An 11,879-nucleotide genomic window follows, 5' to 3' on the forward strand; every position below is an offset into this window, starting at 1 on the left:
TTAAGGTGGCAGCTTATGCAGTCTCCGGGTCTAGATAATCGTTGTGTCTTCATGAAGATTCTGACTGATGTGGTGGTCAACCAAGAACCGGTCAGACAGGCACCCAGGGAGGTTTGTCCAAAGGAGCCTCCAGAGCTGAGCTTTCTATTTTTTAAATTCTGTTTGAGTTAGATCTTAAACTTGTACAATATTGTAGTTTGTCAGTGAGGCATCCTGCTGCTAGCTTAAATATCTACTCTATCTATAGAGTATCTACTGAAAGGTTGTGATGTAAATGTTCTTCAGGGTGGGACCCAAAAAGTTCTTACTCAGGACTTGATCCAGGAGCAGCTTGTTTCAACTAGTAATTATTTTAGTTTAGTGTATGGTAGTCCTGAAAAAATAATGTTTTCCTAAAGAGTGGAAACCCTGAATTAATAAAGAATATTGACATCTTGATATGATGACCAGATAGTTTAACAGTTTTTATTTCTGTACATAATCTGACATCTGATTAACAGTCTTCTCTTATATTATTTTGTGAAATTATTTTGGTGTTGTGCTCCCATGAGACAATCACTCAATTTATCAATGCAATGTTACATAGGTCGCGACCTGTGAGTGTAATACTTTACAATAAACTACAGATAATCAATTCTGCAGTTTTATAGGGCATTCCTGTACAATTTAACAAAAGCTCAAATGAAACATTAGAAAGAAATTCTCATTATTTACATAATTCATATAGTCAATCATTTAAAGTGAATGATAATGGCACATGCTCACCCACAAAACACACACTCAAGCAGCATCATGGCAATTATGTACTTCAATGACATTCCTCCATACTCAGCTTGTGGTCAAGAAAGAAGTATATCCACTGCTTTTTTACAACCACAAGTTCTGCATGTGCAAAACTCTTACTTAACAAGACACAATCTGCAATCTAAGACCATCAAATAAACAGATTTTTGTTCAATATCAGTTTTGTCAAATTGCCTGTTTTTAGGGAAAACAACAAACAACAACTCAGAAAACACACACAAAAAAACCACACAAATGGACAAATACCTCAACAAAAAGTGCTCCTCAACCGCCAGTCCTCTAAAACATACCAAAAAGTTTGGTAACAACACCAAAGAAGGGCACTTTGTAAAGTGATTACAGAGTGAAGTTAGGAAGCTCCATTCTGTTCTTGTACTTGATATAAGTGCGTAGTCAACTAACAGGACGTCAACAGGTCATAGTCAGGTCAGTCTAGTGGGGTTAGTTATTGTCCTCACAGCTTGGCTTTGGGCGTCTGGTCCAGAAGGTTCTTTATGTCCACCAGAGCGTCCTCCAGAGCCTGGGCCATCCGGGCCGCATTTGTATCTGCACAGCTGTTGAATGCGGATACAGCAAAGTTGATGTGCTGCTCCATTGGGTTGTAGCACACACCATAGCCGTCAGGGACCACTGGGCCAAAGCACATCACACAGTCTGTCTTGGCTGGCACCTGAAGAAGAAGAGAGAACGGAGAGACTGAAGCTGATGACTGTTTTAAAAGACAATACAGCATTTCCCTGTGCCATCAGTAAGCTGACAAGTAAAGAACAGTAGGGACGTCCTGGCCTGATCTAAAACAACCAGAGTTGCTCAAGACATATTTCAAGGGATTGGCATTGGCTTCCAGTGTCAAATTATACTATGCAACTGTATTCTCTAAAAATGTAAATATCACAGTGGATTAGTTATGGAAAGATCCTCAAAATAAAGCAGTGTTATGGAGAATTGGTATTTCTTGCTCCTGGGCTCCCCCTACAGTTGGGAAGTGAAATTTATGCTTTGAGCCACCCCTAAAGAGTACGCAGACATGCTGATGGGAGTGATTGGACACAACCATACCTTTACACTTATTAATTGTTTCACAAATTATTATTATTTTAACTGAATACTTCATCATTTAGAGGGATATTTAAAATGTACTCTCTTTAGCTCGGCCACAAACACAAGGGCACAAGGCCTTGGAGATTGGTAATGCGATTACAGGACTCTTGTGAAGGTCAGGTGTTTTCTTTTGACAATTGCTATGAGATGATGTGGCCCTCAGTGGCAGCTGAAGCTTTGCAGAGAAGCGAGAGGTACAAGGAACAAAAACAGTACACGACAACAAGCTACTTGAGTGACAAGCTTGTAACCTGTTCTAAGGTCAGCACATGCCTGGTTGAAGCTTAAGTCTTAAATGTTGACTCGTGGTCATCTTTTTACATTTTCAGATTTTAAAATGTATTAGGACTGGGAGTTTTCACATAGTTTTAGGTTTTATTTTCCTGTGTCATGCTACCAAACAATGCATTGAAAGAAGGAAAGAATGATGAGCACATTATTATTTACAGCAGGGATGATTGACCGGTCATACCTGACTAGTTGAAAGATTATAGTGGTTGGCCACAGCATAGGATGTGTCCATGAAGATATCTGGCAGCGCTGACAAGTCTTCAATGGCCTGCAGCTTCAAGCCAAGCAAATGTCTATCGATGGCCTGCCCGTGGATTGCCTGAACAAAGCCACACACACACATACGCACACATACGTTCTAAGAATGTCTAAGAAGGTCATGACTGGTCATTTTGTGTGTCACATGGCCTCCTCCTCTGACTGCAGGCTGTTCCTGCCCATGTTAAACTGTCAAAAGCATAATAGGTAGTACTTTAAACAATACTCTAAAAACAGAGAGGTGCCGCTCACCATGTCCGTGTAAGCTCTGTGTGCCTTCACTGCTTTCTCCAGCAGTGCCACCTTCTCCTGGTTCTGTAGATCAAACAGCACCATACAGTCTCAGAAACCACAGTCTCAGAAAAGTCTACTTGAGATTACAAACCAACTCAATGGTATCTTCTTAAACCGATATAGGATTGTCTTACATTTATGCTAAACAACATTACAGCAAGACAAAGTGACTTTGGAATGATAATTAACGTAACACTGGATTAAAAGAGATGATTTTGACATGGTAATTACAGCAGGGAGTTCATGGCATGCAGCAAAAGTGGACCTTTACAGAGGCACTTCAAACCGCAATGCGCAGCAATTTCTGTGCACAGCAATTTTGCGTCACTTTAGCCGTTGAGTGACATACTTCTCATGCACACGACTATGCTTGCCATGCAAGCAGCAAACCTATTTAATCGCATTTAGCAACAAAGGCATTACCACCCTACATTACCACCCTACCTCATCCCCAACTCATCAAAAGTATTGGATAGAGCACCATCATCACAGTTCCACTGCTCCACAGTTTAACGTGTGGACACCAATAGGTTCACGTTTATAGGTTCGTGAAGGTTAAAAGCCTTCCCTGGATAGTTACTCCAACAAATACAGGATAAGCTCTTTACTATTTCCTTTGATTTCAGAAGAAACAATGAATGAACAGGTGGCATTATGCATGGTGCCTCATGTTTATCTGCTCCAGAGAGTCCTATTCTAATGGCAGTACTTCTCTACAGGGACTAGACAAGCTGTGTATGCGCATTTGCACATCTGAAGTAGCCGAATGCATTCATTAGAAGGTGTAGCCACAAACATTTGAACATATAAGCTATTCATATTGTATATTCTCTGTGTCGTTACACCACTAGTTTTTACTAAGGTGTTACTCTACCTTCCACCATTCAATTCATGGAAACTGAATGAGCCAGATACACATGGCAGTACAATTGGGCAGAAAGCAATGGTAGCAGGTAAAATGTTGTGAGGAAAAACTGATAAAGATGAGTAAACCTGTTTGGCAGGGTCATCCATGCCTTTGACAAAATTGGCAGAATCGCTAGACGCTGAACGGATTGTGTCAGTTCGACCCCGTCTGAACATCCGAAGAGAGGCGCTCTCGTAGGTGGCACAGCAGCGCTTATATGTCCTGAAAAGTAAAAAAAATTACACACTAACATCTATTTCAATCTAAATTTCAATGCAAATTAATTTGATAAAAAGGAATAATGTTCTCTGTACACAACCCTCTGTTTTCTTAATTAGTAGCCAATATTATTTAAGCCAATGACCAATTTTGTTTTATTCAAGGCTGACCTGGCTTACCTGTAATAGGCCAGTTGAAGACCAACTTGAATAAAGGCATCGGGACTCATCTTGTAGGACTTTGGAACATTTTTACCAAAGTAAGGGAACACAATGACTTTCACGTCCAAGTCATGAACCATTCTGTGAAATAAACAACAGTACCAGCTGTTAGTTTCTGGTGTAAATGCTCATATTTAGGCATGTAATGAAACAAAATCTTGAGATTGTCTTTGGCTATACATATCAGAATGAACAGAGAGGAAAGCCAGTTGTCATCTTCTTACATGTTCATGTTCTGCTTGGCCTCCTCAATGTCCCTCTTAATCTCTGGCGTGACATTGAAGCGCAGTTTCTTGGGCATTGGCAGTGGAACCATGGGGGTACGCACCATCTCCGACTTCTTGCTGATAAATGTAACCAGGTTTATTCATTCAGGTCATTAACAGACAACATGATACACCATCACCAAAATAATTTTGCTTAAAACACTGCATAAATGCAACTTACGTGTATTCTACCACATGGTCAATGAGTGCCACGATTGGTGGACCTTCTGCAGGGGCATGTTCATAAATCACACCACAGGTTCCATCTTCACCGATGATAAACTAGAGAGAGAAGCAAGAAAGAAACCAATACCAGAAAACAATGAGACCCTTAGCTGAGGCAAACTGAAGTCTAGTATATCCCCAACTCATCCCAAAAGTACTGGATGGAGCACCAACATTCCAGAGAGCACAGTTCCACTGCTCCACAGCTCCATGTTAGGAGGCTTTATATCACTCTAGCCCACGCCTGGCATTAAGCATGGTGCCAATAGGTGGATCTTTAACTGCTACAGAAAGTCCTATTCTATTGACAATGCTTCTCTACAGGGACTAGACAAGTTGTGTGTGCATTTGCACATCTGTGTCAGCAAAGGGTGCAACTTAAGGTAGTTGAATGCATTCATTAAAAGAGGTGTGTGAGAGAAGCATGTGTGAGAGAGACACATGGATGCAGTTAGGGATGTGTTGTGGATAGTTAAGTGGTTAAGGACTGCTGAAGCTGTAACTTCAGTGGTGGCTTGAGCTTTTAACTCAACATCTTGCAGTCTAGGCCCACAGTGAATGTATTACTTTTTTGACAACTAGCTAGCTTCAAATAAACATGCAAAACAAAAATAGGAGAGACACAGGATCTGATGGCAATGATAAACAAGGAATACTTCAACATATGACCAAATGCCAGTAACAATAATACTTCACTTCAATTGTATAACCTTAAATTTAGCTCATCTAATACCCAACAAAGTTACACCAACCTGAAGTGTCTTGTCGAACCAGCGGTTTCCACTGTTCCACCGACTGCCCCCTCCATGCAACATCTGCACAGCTGCTCGTGTGCGATACATTTCGTCGGAGACTCGAGGCATAGGAGCATCAAGACACACGGTGAAGATACTCTTCTGAATTGCCCGTACTGACTCCTTATTAGTTTTATCTGGAAGAGGGGGAAATTATTCTCAGTGTTGAGTGCTGACAGGTATTTTTGGTACTGCATACCCAACCTAATGAGAAGAGTAAATCTGAAACCTAACCCGGACTGAAAATTGTACATTAACAGCATTATTAATAATCCGAAGTATAAAATCTAGTAAAATCCTTAAATAATTTAATTTAATTCAACTTAATTAAGTTGTCATTATAATTATACAGGGTTGTACAGAACAACAAAACACTGCTAAGTCTTCAGTGCAGTGATATGCAAGGATGTGTGACAGCAGTGCAATGACGACAGACAAAAGACAGGGTGCATAGACAATAAGAATAAAAGACAATTAATACAATACAATTCAATTAATGCATCGTAATGTGTGGCACGTGATTAAGGTGCAAACTAAATGACCATCCTAATAAGTAAAGTGAAATAACATGTAGTCCAACAATTACAATTATTATTATTAATTATTATTTAGATTACAAATTACAAAACATTAATTAGCTGGATATAAGCACATTTCTGAATATTCAAATACAGATACACATATTTACCGACCCTGCAGAACAGGAACAATGACAATCTTTTACATCAGTGCAATTTCATGAGGCTTTTTCCTTTCTGACTCATCTATAGGCTTTAACCGTTACCTTCACTCTTTTAGTGCTATTCGGCTGCTTTATGCAGCCCTCAGTGAATACACTACAGCCTACTTTGTCAATTTCTTTTTTAATACTTTGGATTTTAAATTTCACTGGTTAACAGGTTTACCTTTGCCATGCTCAATAGCATGTCAGACAAAGCTCAGCCAAGGGTCAGGTAAAATATTTGGCCACTGCCCAAGCATAATTTAACAAAGGATATCTGCACATACATTTGTCCACCACTGCCTACTGAATACCGAACATTCTAAACATTTTTCATTGGTCATATAAATACACTTTTCTTCCACTTTGGGGAAAAAAACCACTGTTTTGTATATTCTGATAGGTCTCTTGAGAGCCCTGCATACTTTTCTAACCTTTAATAAGGTTGACATAGGCCTTGCCCCAGCTGTTGCGATGGTTGGAGGTAAGGATGCCAATAGGCTCCTTATTTGTCTGAAGGGAGGAGTTCCAGATTTTCTCCAGCTGAAGGTAGAGCTGATCCACGGTCAGTGGAGTGCCATCACTGTTATACACATCCAGAACAAAGAACTACAACAGAGGAGAGAGAAACACCCAGACATAGGTTTACAGCCATTTAAGTTTTTTCACATAATGCTTTTTGTTTTTCATACAGTTTATAAGATTTTAAAGCTAAAGTATTCAACTGTAAAAATAATGCATAATTATGCTTTTCTAAATTTGTTGATAAAAAGGATAAATCAACATGAAGATCAGAGATCTTGTCTATAGGGAATAACCAATACAACAATTTAGAATGTCCTGAAAAAGAAGGAAACCACTTGATACTAAAAAACAGACATTAAATAGGTTATCTAAGTATAGCAACAGCAGTTGATGACGAACATTGCGAGAGCTGTGTAGAAAAACCCAAACAGCCAACAACAGCCAATTCCATTCCTAACAACCTATACAAGACAGGTATGAATGTATCATAAGCCACCATTTGAGGAAAACGTATAAGGTAGTGTCATAACCATTTGTTGATAAGATAAGATAATCCTTTATTAGTCCCGCAGTGGGGAAATTTACAGAGTCCCGCAGTGGGGAAATTTACAGTAACTCATCAAAGACTCATCAAAGAGTGAATTATTCAAATCATTTGTGCCAGACCAGTCCAATTCTTCTGAATCCCAGGTTTATTACTCTGTTATTAAATACTGAGTCCCATATATTTCTATTTTAAAGTTTATGAAATTTATTTGCAATTATGAGAGTAATGCAGTTTGAGGGTGAATAACTGAAGTTGTCCTACATACACAGTACTAGAGTTAAGGGTTACAAAATGCAAACAGCACATCATGCCACAGAGCATCTGTGCTCAAACACTTGGGAAGACCATCAGTGACAGGCTAACTGATGTAAGTAAAGCATCTGTATACCCCCTGCTAACCTGGTAGTTGTGTACCACAGTGATGTGAGTTGGAGGCCTTTTGTTTTGTGCATGGTTCACCACCAAATCACTCTTCGTTCCTGGTATACGGCATGAGGACAGCACCTGGTAGTACTGGTTCATACACAGCGGCTTCCCACCCAGATGTTCTAATGGCAAAGTTTCACTGCAACACAGAATGTGATCAACAAAAACTGGACAGTAAATGAGCCAACAGCTCAATTAGTCAATTAGCACATTTTGATTCACACTGAAAAATGACAAAGAATTTTTATTAAAATGTTTATAATTTTAATGAATGTAATTCATATATAAATGGGGGTGGGGGTCAATCACGCTATTAAATATATATAATAGTCTTTTTTAAAAAAATAGTACTGCCCCCTAAAATAAATGATGACATACTGCAGTGTAATTTAATGTATCTTTATTTGCTTTAATCTAAAACCCACAATGCTTTATTCCTACATCTCCCAGTGTCCTTTTGCACTGTTTCAGTTTGTGGAGGCTTGGCTGTAATGTCACTGTACAGACATATCAATGCCCATACTCAATCCAAAACAGAGTGTAGGGCTAAAACCACTCATGTCTTGTGGCTGCTACTGATAGCAACCAGATTTGTTAGTATGCAACTCTAAAGGGACTACTGTTACTTATATTGGCACAACACAAGATGTCACTTACTTGTCAATCATAGTCTTGAAATCCAAAACTCCAGCAATCAACTTAGCAGCATATCTGTAAAGAACATGCACAATTGCACATTAACATTATAATGTAATTCGGCTAAGAACAGACTTTGGTCTACCACACAAAAAAAAATAAAACACGTCATCACAGAACGTGTATATGGGACTTTACTTTTTATTCTGTGTGCTTAATCTTTCAGAGGCTTTCTATGATAAAACAGTCTAATACAGCAGGACTTTATTATCCATATCTGAAGCCAGTAAATTCATAGTTAAAGTGAGGGTTTCTAAAAGGAAAGTCGCCTTAGATCGGAAGTCTGCTGACAGCAGCAATGTATGCTCTGTGAATAGAGCAGCTCAGCCAGGGTTAGTGTGTACAAAGGTCACCACCACAGCCACATGTATTATTAGACATGGAAACCTGAACCTGATCTTAATCAGGCAAAAACATCATCAAATCCATGTTTGGAATAATTCCACACACATTTAGTCCCAACTAATATTGTAATTGTATAAATGTGTATTATTTTTATTGGTCTGAAAAAACTGAAAGTAGTTCAGATAAAACCTGTACAAAAGCACATCACTCACATATTGAGTTTTTAGAGACTCCTTCATACACTCATGTGTAGTCAGTGTTCTGACCTTATCTGACCTTGGCGATCATTAAATTCCAAACGAGGGAGGACAACTCCAGGACTTGAGTGGATAACCACAGGCAGCCGGTAGTCCAGATAGGCCACCTGTAGCCACCAGTCAGAAAGCTATAGTGAAATAGAGGGGAATAAAATAAAAATACAAATATAAAACAAAAGAAATTGCAATACAAGGAACCACAATTACATACCAATAATTTGCTTTTTAAGTAAGTTCCTTTTGTAATTAGCAAGAGATACAGAAAGTGTGATCTTGCTTTTGTCTTGGTCACAACGTTGTGCAAACATCATGACACAGGGAGTGAAATGGGCCAAAGAGTGAATTACATGTTGTGAAACATCAGCTCATGTCAACTGAAATAGCTCAGTCAAGCAAGAGAGCAGCTTAAGCAGAAACTGACTGTATCAGTCACCATATTTTTGCCACCATATTTTCTGCATTGATGACTCAACTCAACAAAATCTACACTGGAAAAATCAGGAAAGTTACGGAAAACTATAAACGGGAAGAGAATCTGAAATTGCAAGGAAACTAGGAAGGAAACTAATGTTCTGCAAGTTGCTCATCACATTGCGACAGCAGTCACATTATCACAGATAATACAGAATACTGTAGGTATTACATAATACAGTACACTGTCCACCAAGGTACATCATCTATAGACCAACTATTTTGGGGGGAATTCTGAATTTTAGCATGGATTCTATTATTATTATTATTATTATTATTATTATTATTATGTAAATGATTTTAACATTATTCGATAATCATATTTAATTATTACTACAAAGACTAACTGGCAGAACATGGATTTCTGGGCTATTTTCAAATTATATCAATAAAATTATTGCTTCTACTTCACGTTTCCCCAAATATATCTAAAATAGTGACTTTGCAGAAAAAAACAAACAAAAAAAAAAACTCTCATTGGAAGTCAACATACAAATATGTATATTTCAAGCCATTATGGAGCATTTGGGGATGATGTAAAGAACAACTGCCAGATTTAAATTATGTAAAAAAGTGAACAATAACAAAAACAAAAATACAATGTTTGTGTGTGACAATACGCAGTAAATTCTGGAAAATATTTAATTATACTATGCTCTGAATTTGGTTTTGCAGTCAGATTCAATGGTGGTGAGATCTAATCTTTTACACCACAACTATATAGTAAACAGGGCAAAGTCGCTAATGATAACCCATCCCGTCCTTGCAGCGTCTCCCTACCCAGTTGTCTGTCTTGAGTGCCCGGCGCTCCAGGCCCTTCTGCAGCCTCTCTCCGACACCTCCTGGTATCTGGAATTCCTCCACCAGCTTCTTCGTGTGCTGCAGCTCCTCTGAGTCCACAATGGGCTCCAGAGCAGCCAGGTAACGGTCGCATGTCTGTTTCAAGGGTGGCACAGGCAGCTTAGGGAGACTCCCCTGATGGGTCAAGTAGCGTCCGGGGATCCTCGTCAAAGCTACTGGTTTCACAAGGCAGGAGGGCGTTGCCATGCCAGTCTTCACCTGAAGGAAAGTTGATGAGTAGGTGGTCAGAAATCTGCAACACAATGCAACACTTTCCTGACTAAAGACTAAAACAGTCGACATGTACTGAACAGGCACAGTTTACTGGTTCAGAAATCCAGCCCTTGAAGGGTCTGATCACTAGCTAATGATATGACTCAAGTCAAATATGTGTATCACTACTGTCACACAAAAACAGACAACTTTACAGGAGAAGCAAAATGCAGTTCTTTTGGACCACTGATCATGGATTGGAACACAATGTAAAAAAACAACATTATCAGATGCCAGACTCCCATTATGTCAAAAAGTGAAGATACAAGGTTTTTGCATATTAATAACGTGTATACATTAGACTACTTTACATGAGTCTAGTCTACCAGCATGATACTCAAAGCACTTGCAGCCAGTGCTGACATCATTTGGGGTCCATAGATCTTGCCCTTACAACAACAGGTCTGGCAGCCTTACCTCAAAATAAGGTATGCAGAGAGGTAGCTAGCTAAACTGATGGAGTCAAGTCTTCTTTAAAAGGGGACCTGGAGTCCTAGCTATCTACCATATTATTAACCGCTATAACCTATAGTTAACCTCAGTAGCGCTACTAATTAACTCAGCTAGCTAATGTTACTCACTGAGCTCCCAGCCTCGTTTCACCTGTGAATCACGTTCAGGTCACTGTTCCAAAGGTTTAACAGATAAGCTACACTGCTAAATGACAGAGAGCTGTTTAACCCCTCCAGAAGAACAAATGGTGCTCCTCTTAAGTTAGCTATAGCTATCCTCTAGCTAACATGCTGAAGTTATTGAGCTACCTTCTCTCAAATGCGGCTGAATAACGGTTAAATTAACCACTTGGACACTGACTCTACTTACCATGGTCCTGGCTAGAATTGCTAATACCGTCATGGTGGAAGTTCTTTGCCTGAAACGCCCCCAAAACCACGCGATTGAGCATCAGAAGAGCTCTTACGAAGGACGAGCACTTCCAGCAGCTGCACTTCTGCTGCAGCGCAATCCCGCGACCACTGGGGGCGCCCAACCAGCGCGTCAGACCACCACACAAAAGTCTTTTAACAAGTTAAAATAAAAATAAATAAAATAAAAACAAGGATATGTACTGCACTGATATAATGTACTTATTTACTAAATAATAATAATAATAATAATAATAATAATTTTTCTATTTGATCAACAATACATTACCGGTCTACATTGACGTGCACGATTGCATTTGATTGGCTTGTATAAAAATATAATGAATCGAATCTAAATAAATATACATCTTAAAATAAAATCAACAAAGTAGTCCAATTTTGCATTCGGTATGTGTGTGTGGACCCATTACAGATAATGATATTGGCATTTAACATGACAGATCGCTTTAGAAACAGTACCAATGCAGGCATGTTATTTATTTATTTATTTAGTTAGTTACTTACTGACTTATTT

At 39.0% G+C, this 11,879-nt stretch overlaps 1 protein-coding gene across 1 annotated transcript; it reads right to left on the bottom strand.

The window, feature by feature from the left end:
- Positions 1-451: 451 nt before the first annotated feature.
- crata (carnitine O-acetyltransferase a) lies at positions 452-11,410 on the bottom strand. The gene is made up of 14 exons (XM_072672447.1): positions 11,304-11,410; positions 10,149-10,427; positions 8,907-9,025; positions 8,257-8,310; positions 7,573-7,738; positions 6,536-6,710; positions 5,339-5,517; positions 4,543-4,643; positions 4,320-4,439; positions 4,054-4,176; positions 3,742-3,877; positions 2,707-2,769; positions 2,378-2,515; positions 452-1,474 (listed from the first exon to the last, which is right to left on the bottom strand). Exons 1-14 carry the CDS (start codon positions 11,334-11,336, stop codon positions 1,259-1,261), a joined length of 1,902 nt encoding a protein of 633 aa, XP_072528548.1. The 5' UTR covers positions 11,337-11,410; the 3' UTR covers positions 452-1,258.
- Positions 11,411-11,879: the final 469 nt, after the last annotated feature.

Source organism: Salminus brasiliensis, chromosome 1 (genome assembly GCF_030463535.1).
Source record: "Salminus brasiliensis chromosome 1, fSalBra1.hap2, whole genome shotgun sequence".
NCBI classification, from domain to species: Eukaryota; Metazoa; Chordata; class Actinopteri; order Characiformes; family Bryconidae; genus Salminus; species Salminus brasiliensis.